Here is a 17,722-nt window from a genome sequence, read left to right as displayed (position 1 = left end):
CTAAGGAAGGCTGCTCAGGGTCCACTACCAGCAGAAAGGATCACGAATACCACCCGTCCCATCAAAAACTTCATTTCTCCTGGAACGTCACACCCAGACGGGTCGACATGCCAAAGGTAATCATCAATCTCCCACTGCAAGGGAGAGGGGGGGGGGGGGGAGGGGTGGGAAGGAAAATAGATGAAACGTTCACCGAGGAAATTTTCAAATTGAAAAAAAGAAAAATGAAATTTTTCAGAAAATTTTCACAATTTAAACTTCATCCGTGGCCTCGAAACCAAAGCTTGGTTGCTTAAACAACCTGAATCATGATAGTCTGGGAAGAAGGTCAAGTGGAGTTTTATGCTATTTATTTATTTTTAAATACAAGGTCTAAGGATCGTAATGGAGCTGCCATTCCAAATACATGGACATACTGCCCAGACAAATACTGAACACAGCAAATGAGTTTGGGGGAAGTGACGTCACTTCCCGGGATACTCTGGGTATCGGCGGCGGCGACGTCACAACAATGGACCTGCTGTTCTCACAGCACTGAGCGGGGCATTTCCTCAGGAGGAATTTTTTTTTTTTTTTGTATACAAGATCGAGGCTCGTGTAAGAGCTAACACTAATGACAAAAACAAAAAAACCGGACACATAAAACATGTGAAAGGGAGCGTGAGACAAGATGGGGAGAGAGGGGGAAGCACAGAAGTACAAAATTTGAGAGCAGGGATATCGGGAGATCTGTGGGATGGAGAGGGCTGGGGGGGGGGGAGGGGGAGGAGGCGTAGGAAGGGGAGTGGGGGATGGGAGAGGTAAAAAAAACCAAAAAAAACATGCACACAGCTAGGACTTCCAGAAAAGAAGTCGGAATTTCAAAAAAGTGAATCTGCGTTGAATTAACGGGGGTAGAAAAGATCAAGGTTTTGGATGGGGGAAGATAAGAGATGGTGTTGAACAGCTGTTTTGAAGACCTGGAGGGAGGAGTGGGATTGAAGAGAGTGGGGGAGTTTGTTCCAGAGGCGGGAAAAAAGAGGAATAAAAGAGTGAAGGTGAATAGAGTCTTTATTTTGGCAGTTTAACCATCAGAGGGTTGCTGGCAGATCTTGTGCGACCTGTAGGAATATTTGTGGGACAGAACACAGATAGAGCTGGGGGAGCAAGGCCGGAGAGGAGTCGGTAGAAGACAGAAAGACCACCAACCTGCCTGCGGTGAGTGAGGAATTTCCTCCTCCCCATAGACGCCAAGCGATGGCTTTGAATGAACAGAGGATGCCAAGCTACGTTGACTCAAATTCAAAAATGGAGACTGTTCACAAACAAATCATTAATGCCTCGTTGCCATGGATATGATGAAGGTGCAGTTATGCGCAGCAGCCTTAGTAATGAGTCATGTGACAATTTTTCAATTGCATCTTCTGCATTAATTAATTGCACAAAGGAGAGCGAGCTTACTCCCTTTACAAATGTCAAAACTGGGTTCGATTCAGAAAACACAACGATGTCTAAGTAATGGTGTCTGAGTGCAGCATGATAAGGTACGTGGGGTTAATCAAGCTGGTCCCATGGCATCTTTTAAAAGTTTTCATCACGTGACATTTCAATGCAAATTGATTCCAAATTTCAGGTTCAATAACTCCTGGGAAAGCAATGGCAAACCACCTGGCTAAAAAGGCCTTTGGCAGTCTTGAAACTTTACGAAAGAAGAATTTGGAAACATGCAAACATGATTGTCAAATCTTGGAACGACCACGATCCTGAGCTTCTCTCACAATGCACATCCCCCGCATCTTCTCTCCTGTCCCCAAGGCCAGCGACGCTTGTTTATTCCGACGTCACCTATCACTGGTCGAGCGTGTGTTTGATGGAACGAGACGACCTCAAAACATGGAGTTCTCATAATCAAGAATCTGATAAACCTGTGAACCCCTCATCCTTCCCCTAACCCCCACCACTTTTTTTCTTGCTCCATCCCAACCCTTACGTTGTTTTCCTGCATCCACCGAACACCACAATTTATTCCTGCACCCCAACACTACATTTCATTCCTGCATCCACTTCACCCGACCACATTTTCTTCCTCCACCCCACCACCAAATTTTCTTTCTGCACCCCACCACTACATTTTATTCCTGCACTCCACCCCAACACTACATTTTATTCCTATACTCCACCCCAACACTACATTTTATTCTGATACTCCACCCCACCACTGCAGTTTATTCCTGCACTCCACCCCACCACTCCAGTTTATTCCTGCACTCCAGCATCACATTTTATTCCTGCACCCCACCCCACCACTACATTTTATTCCTGCACCCCACCCCACCACTACAGTATATTCCTGCACTCCAGCATCACATTTTATTCCTGATTCACACCACACCACCACTACATTTTATTTCTACACTCCACCCACAACACCACATTATATTCCTGCACTCCACCAACCACCACATTTTATTGCTGCATTCCGCCCCACAACCACATTTTATTCCCACACTCTACCCCACCACCATATTTTATTTCTGCTCATGACCCCACCACATTTCATTTCTACACCCCTCCACCACCACATTTTATTCATGCACTCTACCCCCACCAGCACATTTTATTCATGCACTCTACCCCCACCAGCACATTTTATTCCTGCACTCCACACCCTACTACCACATTTTATTCCTGTACTCCACCCCACCACATTTTATTCCTGCACTCTACCCCACAACATTTTATTCCTGAACTCCACCCCACCACCATATTTTATTCCTGCACTCCACCCCACCACCACATTTTATTCCTGCATGCCATGATACTACATTTTATTCTTGCACTCCAGCCCACAACCACATTTTATTCATTCAATCCACCCCACCACATTTTATTCCTGCACTCCATTATACTCCATTTTGTTCCTGCAATCCACCACACAACCACATTTCATGCCTGCACTCCACACCCTACCACCACCTTTTATTCCTGCACACCACATTTTATTCCTGCACTCCACCCACTTCATAATTTATTCCTGCACTCTACATTATATTCCTGCACTCTACATTATATTCCTGCACTCTACATTATATTCCTGCACTCTACATTATATTCCTGCACTCTACATTATATTCCTGCACTCTACATTATATTCCTACACTCTACATTATATTCCTGCACTCTACACTATATTCCTGCACCCTACATTATATTCCTGCACCCTACATTATATTCCTGCACTCGACATTATATTCCTGCACTCTACATTATATTCCTGCACTCTACATTATATTCCTGCACTCTACATTATATTCCTGCACTCTACATTATATTCCTGCACTCTACATTATATTCCTGCACTCTACATTATATTCCTGCACTCTACATGATATTCCTGCACTCTACATTATATTCCTGCACTCTACATTATATTCCTGCACTCTACATTATATTCCTGCACTCTACATTATATTCCTGCACTCTACATTATATTCCTGCACTCTACATTATATTCCTGCACTCTACATTATATTCCTGCACTCTACATTATATTCCTGCACTCTACATTATATTCCTGCACTCTACATTATATTCCTGCACTCTACATTATATTCCTGCACTCTACATTATATTCCTGCACTCTACATTATATTCCTGCACTCTACATTATATTCCTGCACTCTACATTATATTCCTGCACTCTACATTATATTCCTGCACTCTACACTATATTCCTGCACTCTACACTATATTCCTGCACTCTACATTATATTCCTGCACTCTACATTATATTCCTGCACTCTACATTATATTCCTGCACTCTACATTATATTCCTGCACTCTACATTATATTCCTGCACTCTACATTATATTCCTGCACTCTACATTATATTCCTGCACTCTACATTATATTCCTGCACTCTACATTATATTCCTGCACTCTACACTATATTCCTGCACTCTACACTATATTCCTGCACTCTACACTATATTCCTGCACTCTACACTATATTCCTGCACTCTACACTATATTCCTGCACTCTACACTATATTCCTGCACTCTACACTATATTCCTGCACTCGACACTATATTCCTGCACTCGACACTATATTCCTGCACTCCACACTATATTCCTGCACTCCACACTATATTCCTGCACTCCACACTATATTCCTGCACTCCACACTATATTCCTGCACTCCACACTATATTCCTGCACTCCACACTATATTCCTGCACTCCACACTATATTCCTGCACTCCGCACTATATTCCTGCACTCCGCACTATATTCCTGCACTCCGCACTATATTCCTGCACTCCGCATTATATTCCTGCACTCCGCATTATATTCCTGCACTCCGCATTATATTCCTGCACTCCGCATTATATTCCTGCACTCCGCATTATATTCCTGCACTCCACATTATATTCCTGCACTCCACATTATATTCCTGCACTCCACATTATATTCCTGCACTCCACATTATATTCCTGCACTCCACATTATATTCCTGCACTCCACATTATATTCCTGCACTCCACATTATATTCCTGCACTCCACATTATATTCCTGCACTCCACATTATATTCCTGCACTCCACATTATATTCCTGCACTCCACATTATATTCCTGCACTCCACATTATATTCCTGCACTCCACATTATATTCCTGCACTCCACATTATATTCCTGCACTCTACATTATACTCCTGCACACTACATTATACTCCTGCACACTACATTATATTCCTGCACTCTACATTATATTCCTGCACTCCCCATTATATTCCTGCACTCCACATTATATTCCTGCACTCCACATTATATTCCTGCACTCCACATTATATTCCTGCACTCCACATTATATTCCTGCACTCCACATTATATTCCTGCACTCCACATTATATTCCTGCACTCCACATTATATTCCTGCACTCCACATTATATTCCTGCACTCCACATTATATTCCTGCACTCCACATTATATTCCTGCACTCCACATTATATTCCTGCACTCCACATTATATTCCTGCACTCCACATTATATTCCTGCACTCCACATTATATTCCTGCACTCCACATTATATTCCTGCACTCCACATTATATTCCTGCACTCCACATTATATTCCTGCACTCCACATTATATTCCTGCACTCCACATTATATTCCTGCACTCCACATTATATTCCTGCACTCCACATTATATTCCTGCACTCCACATTATATTCCTGCACTCCACATTATATTCCTGCACTCCACACTATATTCCTACACCCCACACTATATTCCTACACCCCACACTATATTCCTACACCCCACACTATATCGCTGCACTCCACACTATATTCCTGCACTCCACACGTTAGTCCGGCACTCCACACGTTAGTCCGGCACTCCACACGTTAGTCCGGCACTCCACACTTTAGTCCGGCACTCCACACTTTAGTACGGCACTCCACACTTTAGTCCGGCACTCCACACTTTAGTCCGGCACTCCACTTTAGTCCTGCACTCCACCCTTTAGTCCGGTACTCCACACTTTAGTCCTGCACTCCACACTTTAGTCCTGCACTCCACACTTTAGTCCTGCACTCCACACTTTAGTCCTGCACTCCACACTTTAGTCCTGCACTCCACACTTTAGTCCTGCACTCCACACTTTAGTCCTGCACTCCACACTTTAGTCCTGCACTCCACACTTTAGTCCTGCACTCCACACTTTAGTCCTGCACTCCACACTTTAGTCCTGCACTCCACACTTTAGTCCTGCACTCCACACTTTAGTCCGGCACTCCACATTTTATTCCTGCACTCCACATTTTATTCCTACACTCCACATTTTATTCCTACTCCAACGCACACCCACACTTTATTCCTGCACTCCACATGTTATTCCTGCACTCCACCCCACACCCACATTTTATTCCTGCACTCCACATTTTATTCCTGCACTCCACCCCACACCCACATTTTATTCATGCACTCCACATTTTATTCCTGCACTCCACATTTTATTCCTGCACTCCACATAGTATTCCTGCATACCACCCCACACCCACATTTTATTCCTGCACTCCACACCCTACCAGCACATTTTATTCCTGCACTCCACCCCACCGCACATTTTATTCCTGCACTCCACCCCACCCCCACATTTTATTCCTGCACTCCACCACACCCCCACATTTTATTCCTGCACTCCACACCCTACCAGCACATTTTATTCCTGCACTCCAACCCACCGCACATTTTATTCCTGCACTCCACACCCTACCAGCACATTTTATTCCTGGACTCCACCCCACCCCCACATTTTATTCCTGCACTCCACACCCTACCAGCACATTGTATTCCTGCACTCCACCCACCGCACATTTTATTCCTGCACTCCACACCCTACCAGCACATTTTATTCCTGCACTCCACCCCACTGCACTGCACTTTTTTTTCCTGCACTCCACACCCTACCAGCAAATTCTATTCCTGCACTCCACACCCTACCCCCACGTTTTATTCCTGCACTCCACACCCTACCCCCACGTTTTATTCCTGCACTCCACACCCTACCAGCACATTTTATTCCTGCACTCCACCCCACCGCACATTTTATTCCTGCACTCCACCCCACCCCCACATTTTATTCCTGCACTCCACCACACCCCCACATTTTATTCCTGCACTCCACACCCTACCAGCACATTTTATTCCTGCACTCCACCCCACCGCACATTTTATTCCTGCACTCCACACCCTACCAGCACATTTTATTCCTGGACTCCACCCCACCCCCACATTTTATTCCTGCACTCCACACCCTACCAGCACATTGTATTCCTGCACTCCACCCACCGCACATTTTATTCCTGCACTCCACACCCTACCAGCACATTTTATTCCTGCACTCCACCCCACTGCACTGCACTTTTTTTCCTGCACTCCACACCCTACCAGCAAATTTTATTCCTGCACTCCACACCCTACCCCCACGTTTTATTCCTGCACTCCACACCCTACCCCCACGTTTTATTCCTGCACTCCACTCCCTACCCCCACGTTTTATTCCTGCACTCCACACCCTACCCCCACATTTTATTCCTGCACTCCACACCCTACCCCCACATTTTATTCCTTCACTCCACACCCTACCCCTACATTTTATTCCTGCACTCCACACCCTACCAGCACATTTTATTCCTGCACTCCACACCCTACCACCACATTTTATTCCTGCACTCCATCCCACTGCACATTTTATTCCTGCACTCCACACCCTACCAGCAAATTTTATTCCTGCACTCCACACCCTACCCCCACATATTATTCCTGCACTCCACACCCTACCCCCACATTTTATTCCTGCACTCCACACCCTACACCCACATTTTATTCCTGCACTCCACACCCTACCCCCACATTTTATTCCTGCACTCCACACCATACCCCCACATTTTATTCCTGCACTCCACACCCTACCCCCACATTTTATTCCTGCACTCCACACCCTACCACCACATTTTATTCCTGCACTCCACACCCTACCCCCACATTTTATTCCTGCACTCCACACCCTACCCCCACATTTTATTCCTGCACTCCACACCCTACCCCCACATTTTATTCCTGCACTCCACACCCTACCCCCACATTTTATTCTTGCACTCCACACCCTACCCCCACATTTTATTCCTGTGCTCCACACCCTACCACCACATTTTATTCCTGCACTCCACACCCTACCCCCACATTTTATTCCTGCGCTCCACACCCTACCACCACATTTTATTCCTGCACTCCACACCCTACCCCCACATTTTATTCCTGTGCTCCACACCCTACCACCACATTTTATTCCTGCACTCCACACCCTACCCCCACATTTTATTCTTGCACTCCACACCCTACCCCCACATTTTATTCCTGTGCTCCACACCCTACCACCACATTTTATTCCTGCACTCCACACCCTACCACCACATTTTATTCCTGCACTCCACACCCTACCCCCACATTTTATTCCTGCACTCCACACCCTACTACCACATTTTATTCCTGCACTCCACACCCTACCCCCACATTTTATTCCTGCACTCCACACCCTACCCCCACGTTTTATTCTTGCACTTCACACCATACCACCACCTTTTATTCCTGCACTCCACACCCTACCACCACATTTCATTCCTGCACTCCACACCCTACCCCCACATTTTATTCCTGCACTCCACACCCTACCACCACATTTTATTCCTGCACTCCACACCCTACCCCCACATTTTATTCATGCACTCCACACCCTACCCCCACATTTTATTCCTGCGCTCCACACCATACCACCACCTTTTATTCCTGCACTCCACACCCTACCCCCACATTTTATTCCTGCACTCCACACCCTACCACCACATTTTTTTCCTGCACTCCACACCCTACCACCACATTTTATTCCTGCACTCCACACCCTACCCCCACATTTTATTCCTGCACTCCACACCCTACCCCCACATTTTATTCTTGCACTCCACACCCTACCCCCACATTTTATTCCTGCACTCCACACCCTACCACCACATTTCATTCCTGCACTCCACACCCTACCCCCACATTTTATTCCTGCACTCCACACCCTACCACCACATTTTATTCCTGCACTCCACACCCTACCCCCACATTTTATTCCTGCACTCCACACCCTACCCCCACATTTTATTCCTGCGCTCCACACCATACCACCACCTTTTATTCCTGCACTCCACACCCTACCCCCACATTTTATTCCTGCACTCCACACCCTACCACCACATTTTTTTCCTGCACTCCACACCCTACCACCACATTTTATTCCTGCACTCCACACCCTACCCCCACATTTTATTCCTGCACTCCACACCCTACCCCCACATTTTATTCTTGCACTCCACACCCTACCCCCACATTTTATTCCTGTGCTCCACACCCTACCACCACATTTTATTCCTGCACTCCACACCCTACCCCCACATTTTATTCCTGCGCTCCACACCCTACCACCACATTTTATTCCTGCACTCCACACCCTACCCCCACATTTTATTCCTGTGCTCCACACCCTACCACCACATTTTATTCCTGCACTCCACACCCTACCCCCACATTTTATTCTTGCACTCCACACCCTACCCCCACATTTTATTCCTGTGCTCCACACCCTACCACCACATTTTATTCCTGCACTCCACACCCTACCACCACATTTTATTCCTGCACTCCACACCCTACCCCCACATTTTATTCCTGCACTCCACACCCTACTACCACATTTTATTCCTGCACTCCACACCCTACCCCCACATTTTATTCCTGCACTCCACACCCTACCCCCACGTTTTATTCTTGCACTTCACACCATACCACCACCTTTTATTCCTGCACTCCACACCCTACCCCCACATTTTATTCCTGCACTCCACACCCTACCACCACATTTCATTCCTGCACTCCACACCCTACCCCCACATTTTATTCCTGCACTCCACACCCTACCACCACATTTTATTCCTGCACTCCACACCCTACCCCCACATTTTATTCCTGCACTCCACACCCTACCCCCACATTTTATTCCTGCGCTCCACACCATACCACCACCTTTTATTCCTGCACTCCACACCCTACCCCCACATTTTATTCCTGCACTCCACACCCTACCACCACATTTTTTTCCTGCACTCCACACCCTACCACCACATTTTATTCCTGCACTCCACACCCTACCCCCACATTTTATTCCTGCACTCCACACCCTACCCCCACATTTTATTCCTGCACTCCACACCCTACCCCCACATTTTATTCCTGCACTCCACACCCTACCCCCACATTTTATTCTTGCACTCCACACCCTACCCCCACATTTTATTCCTGCACTCCACACCCTACCCCCACATTTTATTCCTGCACTCCACACCCTACCCCCACATTTTATTCCTGCACTCCACACCCTACCCCCACATTTTATTCCTGCACTCCACACCCTACCACCACATTTTATTCCTGCACTCCACACCCTACCCCCACATTTTATTCCTGCACTCCACACCCTACCCCCACATTTTATTCCTGCACTCCACACCCTACCCCCACATTTTATTCCTGCACTCCACACCCTACCCCCACATTTTATTCTTGCACTCCACACCCTACCCCCACATTTTATTCCTGCACTCCACACCCTACCACCACATCATATTTTCTTCTTCCATTCCCCACCGCACATTTTTTTTCTTGCACCCCATCACATTTTCTTCGTATCTACCCTCCCTTCCCCCCACTTCTCAAGTATCTTTCCCAGACTTAGTTTGTGCCTTAATCGGGATATTAACTTGTCCCACAATGCTATTCCACAGGTTGTTAAAATCCCATGTTGGTGGAGGTATTACACTTGTCTCCATTGCTTAAAACTCTGAAGGGGCTGGCAGGATGACCTAGAGTCCTCGAGGTACGCACACAGAACGATTCATCAATGTGTCCTTCAGATGGACATTACCCTGGGTGTCCCACCTGTGGCATTAGTTGGTGGGTGTTAAAGATCCGATGTTGTTATTTGCGATGAGTAGGTGAGAGGAATCGTCGGCACCATGAACAAATTCAAAATTCCTGTCCTTAATACCCTAACCTTAATCGAACTCCAGACATGGCCACCCGGTTCATGAAAGACTTGGGCCAAGCTTCTCCTGACCAACCGCACAAGAACGTGGCAATAATAGTGGCCGTGAAAGAAGTTGATATCATCGACTGATGCGCCCCCTGCAGGCAGTGAGGGAGAGTACATACTGGTGCGAATGCTGTGTGGATGGTGAAAGAGAACATTCTAAAAAACGGTGTTTGAGTTAATGGTTGGAAAAGACAGACCAATGCCTGATGAGTTAACACTAACTACAAATCAGGTGTAATTTTCCATCAGCCAAAGGGATCATCCAGGCCCAAACACCTGAGAAAATGCTAAGAGAGGGCAGGAGGGAAGGGGAGGGGTTTACAGAATGAGAAAAGAAAAAGCAAGTGGTGGTGGAGAGAAGTACAAAATGTGGAGACGAAGGGTGGGTGGAGGTAGTGCACCCGGAGAGACTCAAAAAGGGCCATTTTGGGGATACGCACAGGTACAATGACACGAAAGGAAACAAACATTCATGTACAATGACTCAGGTAAACCAAAACCTTCGATCTCTACCAACTTGTGCTACCCAGAGAAGATGTTAAAGGATGATGTGACGTGAAGGAACGTTAGAATGTGCCATTTTATGACCTTGTGCATGGCGTGGCATCTTTAAATATCCAGTCATACACGTTTCAAGCTCGTAAAGAAGAGCCAAAATGGGGAAAGGACCCACCTCTTCACTTATTTGCAAGCAGCAAATATCAGAAAGGCGAGTCACGTGATGCAAGTGGGAAGGAAAATATTTTGTTAAATTAAAGAAAAATAAACAGAGTTTTAATTAGAAGCAGATTAATTACTCGTATTTCAACAGCAAAAGGTAAAGGGATTTGTCAGAACAAGCTTGAACGTCCCTTTAACATCAACACACAAATTCACGCATCCTTTAACATTCACACACTAACATTCACACATCCTTTAACATTCACACATCCTTTAACATTCACACACTAACATTCACACACTAACATTCACACATCCTTTAACATTCACACACTAATTCACGCATCCTTTAACATTCACACACTAACATTCACACATCCTTTAACATTCACACACTAACATTCACACATCCTTTAACATTCACACACTAACATTCACACATCTTTTAACATTCACACACTAACATTCACACATCCTTTAACATTCACACACTAACATTCACACATCCTTTAACATTCACACACTAATTCAAGCATCCTTTAACATTCACACACTAACATTCACACATCCTTTAACATTCACACACTAACATTCACACATCCTTTAACATTCACACACTAACATTCACACATCCTTTAACATTCACACACTAACATTCACACATCCTTTAACATTCACACACTAACATTCACACATCCTTTAACATTCACACACTAACATTCACACATCCTTTAACATTCACACACTAACATTCACACATCCTTTAACATTCACACACAAATTCACGCATCCTTTAACATTCACACACTAACATTCACACACAAATTCACGCATCCGTTAAAATCAACACACACTAACATTCACACATCCTTTAACATTCACACACTAACATTCACACACAAATTCACGCATCCTTTAATATTCACACACTAACATTCACACACAAATTCACGCATCCGTTAAAATCAACACACACTAACATTCACACATCCTTTAACATTCACACACTAACATTCACACACAAATTCACGCATCCTTTAATATTCACACACTAACATTCACACACAAATTCACGCATCCGTTAAAATCAACACACACTAACATTCACACATCCTTTAACATTCACACATCCTTTAACATTCACACATCCTTTTACATCAACACACAAATTCACGCTCCTTTAACATTCACACACAAATTCACGCTCCTTTAACATTCACACACAAATTCACGCTCCTTTAACATTCACACACAAATTCACGCTCCTTTAACATTCACACACAAATTCACGCATCCTTTAACATTCACACACTAACATTCACACACAAATTCACGCATCCGTTAAAATCAACACACACTAACATTCACACATCCTTTAACATTCACACACTAACATTCACACACAAATTCACGCATCCTTTAATATTCACACACTAACATTCACACACAAATTCACGCATCCGTTAAAATCAACACACACTAACATTCACACATCCTTTAACATTCACACACTAACATTCACACACAAATTCACGCATCCCTTAATATTCACACACTAACATTCAACACAAATTCACGCATCCTTTAACATCAACACACAAATTCACTCATCCTTTAACATTCACACACAAACATTCACACATCCTTTAACATTCACACACTAACATTCACACATCCTTTAACATTCACACACTAACATTCACACATCCTTTAACTTTCACACACTAACATTCACACATCCTTTAACATTCACACACTAACATTCACACATCCTTTAACATTCACACACTAATTCACGCATCCTTTAACATTCACACATCCTTTAACATCAACACACAAATTCACGCTCCTTTAACATTCACACACAAATTCACGCTCCTTTAACATTCACACACAAATTCACGCTCCTTTAACATTCACACACAAATTCACGCATCCTTTAACATTCACACACTAACATTCACACACAAATTCACGCATCCTTTAATATTCACACACTAACATTCACACACAAATTCACGCATCCGTTAAAATCAACACACACTAACATTCACACATCCTTTAACATTCACACACTAACATTCAACACAAATTCACGCATCCTTTAACATCAACACACAAATTCACTCATCCTTTAACATTCACACACGAATTCACGCTCCTTTGACATTCACACACTAACATTCACACATCCTTTAACATTCACACACTAACATTCACACATCCTTTAACATCAACACACAAATTCACGCATCCTTTAATATTCACACACGAACATTCAACACAAATTCACGCATCCTTTAGCATCAACACACAAATTCACTCATCCTTTAACATTCACACACTCGCATTCACACATCCTTTAACATTCACACACCAATTCACGCTCCTTTAACATTCACACACAAATTCACGCATCCTTTAAAATCAACACACACTAACATTCACACATCCTTTAACATTCACACACTAACATTCACACAAATTCACGCATCCTTTAATATTCACACACTAACATTCACACACAAATTCACGCATGCTTTAACATCGACACACAAATTCACGCATCCTTTAACATTCACACATCTTTTAACACTCACACACGAATTCACCCTCCTTTAACATTCACACACTAACATTCACACATCCTTTAACATTCACACACTAACATTCACGCTCCTTTAACATTCACACACAAATTCACGCATCCTTTAATATTCACACACAAATTCACGCATCCTTTAACATCAACACACAAATTCACGCATCCTTTAACATTCACACACCAACATTCACACATCCTTCAACATTCACACACGAATTCACGCTCCTTTAACATTGACACACAAATTCACGCTCCTCTAACATTCACACACTAACATTCACACATCCTTTAACATTCACATACGAATTCACGCTCCTTTAACATTGACACACAAATTCACGCTCCTCTAACATTCACACACAAATTCACGCATCCTTTAACATTCACACACAAATTCACGCATCCTTTAACATCAACACACAAATTCACGCATCCTTTAACATTCACACACTAACATTCACACACAAATTCACACATCCTTTAACATTCACACCCAAATTCACACATCCTTAACATTTACACACTAACATTCACACAGTAATATTCACACATAAATTCATGCATCCTTTAACATTCACACACAAACATTCACACACAAATTCACGCATCCTTTAACACCAACACACAGATTCACGCATCCTTTCACATTCACACACTAACATTCACACACAAATTCAAACATCCGTTAACATTCACACACTAACATTCACACACAAATTCACACATCCTTTAACATTCACACACAATTTCAAACATCCTTTAACATTCACACACAAATCACACATCCATTAACATTCACACAGTAACATTCACACACAAATTCACGCATCCTTTAACATTCACACAGTAACATTCACACACAAATTCACACATCCTTTAACATGCACACACAAATTCACACATCCTTTAACATTCACACACAAATTCACGCCTCCTTTAACATTCACACACTAACATTCACACATCATTTAACAGACACACAGTAACATTCACGCATCCTTTAACATTCACACACGAACATTCACACATCCTTTAACATTCACACACGAACATTCACACACTAACATTCACACACAAATTCATGCATCCTTTAACATTCACACATCCTTTAACATTCACACACGAACATTCACACATCCTTTAACATTCACACACAAATTCACGCATCCGTTAACATTCACACACAAATTCACACATCCTTTAACATTCACACACCAACATTCACACATCCTTTAACATTCACACACTAACATTCACACACAAATTCACACATCCTTTAACATTCACACACTAACATTCACACACAAATTCACGAATCCTTTAACATTCACACACTAACATTCACACCCAAATTCACGCATCCTTTAACATTAACACACTAACATTCACACATAAATTCACGCATTCTTTAACATTAACACACAAATTCACAAATCCTTTAACAATCACACCCAAACATTCACACACACCCTTTAACAATCACACCCAAACATTCACACCCAAATTCACACTAACATTCACACCCAAATATTCATGCCCAAATTCAAGAATTCTTTAACATTCAAACACACCAACATTCACACCCAAATTCACGCATATTTAACTTTCACACACTAACATTCTCAGCTGAATTCACGCACACCCTTTAACATTCACATCCTTTAACTTTCACACACTAACATTCACACCGAAATTAACACACACTCTTTAATATTCACACCCAAACATTCACACACTAACATTCACACCCGAATTAACGCATCCTTTTACATTCACACACAAACATTCACACCCAAATTCACATACACCCTTTAACATTCACACCCCAATTCGCACAAATCCTTTAACATTCACACCCAAATTCATACATACGCATTAACATTCACACCCAAACATTCACCCTCTAACATTCAAACCCAAACAAATTCACACACAGCATGTAACATTCACACACAAAACACAAACCCTTTAACATTCACACACACTTACATTCTTACATTAACACCCAAACAAATTCACACACACACCCTTTAATGTTCACACACTAAGATTCACACACAAACACATTCACACACAGCATTTAACATTCACACACAAAACATACACCCTTTAACATTCACACACACTTACATTCACACCCAAACAAATTCACACAGCCCCAAAAAAGCACACTCAAATTTCAACAAACCCTTGAACATTCAGGCAAACATTCACACCGAAACAAATTCACACCCCCCCCCAAAAAAATCACACACTAACATTCACACAAACATTCACATACACCCATTAACATTCATACCCAAAAATTCATACACATAAAAATTTACATACACCTACAAATTACAAATATTGTTTTCAATTAAAAATACGATTGTGCAAAAGTTTTGCTCAGACATCCGCAAGAGTCTTTTGCAACAACGGGCTTCCAAAATGATGTAATCCACACCAGAATGCTCGGTGCACATATGCAGAAACCATTAGAAACGGTGGTGTTTGAGGCACCCTTAAAGTATATTGTGCATGTGAGATAAGATTTGTTACCTAAAATGGATCACAAAGATTCTAAAAGAAGCTGGAAATACTTGGAAATGTAATGAGAGAAAAGGCTGTGCCTCTGCACAATGAAAGACGTGGAAAGCAACCTCAGCTCACCGAAAGGGCAGCTACTTGTACTGTAAACTCCGGACGACGTGGGCCGGTGCAAGGCCCGAGTGGACGGGTGGGTGACGGGTGTGTGCTACCCAAACCCCCAACAAATCATTTCTAGTGAATGGGATTTGAACCTTGTGGGAGTGTCTCCTGTGAACATAGCTGGTCATCTCCTTCCATGGTCATCATCACCTCCTTCCAAGGAGGTTATGTAGAAATAAAGCGTTTTCAAAACTTGCTGCACATCCCATCTGAGCAGCAGTTTCGCTTCAAGCTTTCTCCAGTTACTTACGGATGCAAATGTTTCATTTTTGTGAAGCAATTCAATATGATTATGTCCACAAAAGGAGAATATCAAAATTAGTCACATGTTCCAAATGTGCACAAGTTAGGCCTCAAATCAAACAAAAAGCAATTAGAAACTACACTGTAGGTAAAAAATCCAGACTAATTAGGGAACCAGGAATAATCAAAGTGTTTACCAAGAAGCATTCAAAAACCACTCGGTGAAACCAACAAATATAATTAGTACAATTAATAATCCTTTAAATGAGTGACAAATTCAAAAGACCTGTCATGCTCAGGTACGGTGAATGCCAGCTGCGGAGGTATGCCAGCCAAGCAGATGTCTTCAACATGGAACTTTCCATCTTCCTCCTCAAGTCCTAAAACAGCCACCACCAAACCTGTACCACAGAGATGATCAATACTGAACAACACTCACTCAAAGCTCTCACTTTTAACAGTATTATTCAAAGGCCGCATCATCGTAGTAAAATGTGCAATTTCACACCTGAATGATCACGACACAGTCAGACTTATCCAATCTCAACCAAACTTGCCAGGGGGTTAAGGGTCCTACTACAGAGGTTGTGGCAACTTCATTTGTCCTCCTCCTTAAGGGGTTTTCCCACCTTGGATAAACGCTGATTCAAGGTGAATAGAAAGCTTATCATGGAGTTTTTCCAAGGCCGCTTCTAATGGCAAAATAAACTAGAAAGAGCAATCAGAGATTGCAGACCCTCACCAGGATGTGTTTTCAGTGGTTTTAAGGCTTTTGTGTGAAAACAAATATGGTGACCGATGACGTCATCATTATTTTTTTTCTCTACCAATTTATCCCGAGATTATGC

At 43.0% G+C, this 17,722-nt stretch overlaps 1 protein-coding gene across 2 annotated transcripts in view; it reads right to left on the bottom strand.

Annotated features, from left to right (window-relative positions):
• The window catches only part of POLD2 (DNA polymerase delta 2, accessory subunit), a 115,823-nt gene that overhangs the window by 78,634 nt on the left and 19,467 nt on the right, over positions 1–17,722 (bottom strand). For both annotated transcript variants that reach the window (XM_068111204.2, XM_068111205.2), the window contains exon 4: positions 17,161–17,275. In XM_068111204.2, the coding sequence (XP_067967305.1) occupies positions 17,161–17,275 (115 nt within the window). The remainder of the gene's footprint in view (positions 1–17,160; positions 17,276–17,722) is intronic.

Source organism: Myxine glutinosa, chromosome 3 (assembly GCF_964187855.1).
Source record: "Myxine glutinosa chromosome 3, kmMyxGlut1.1, whole genome shotgun sequence".
Taxonomy (NCBI): domain Eukaryota; kingdom Metazoa; phylum Chordata; class Myxini; order Myxiniformes; family Myxinidae; genus Myxine; species Myxine glutinosa.
This window is presented reverse-complemented; position numbering and strand designations above follow the sequence as displayed.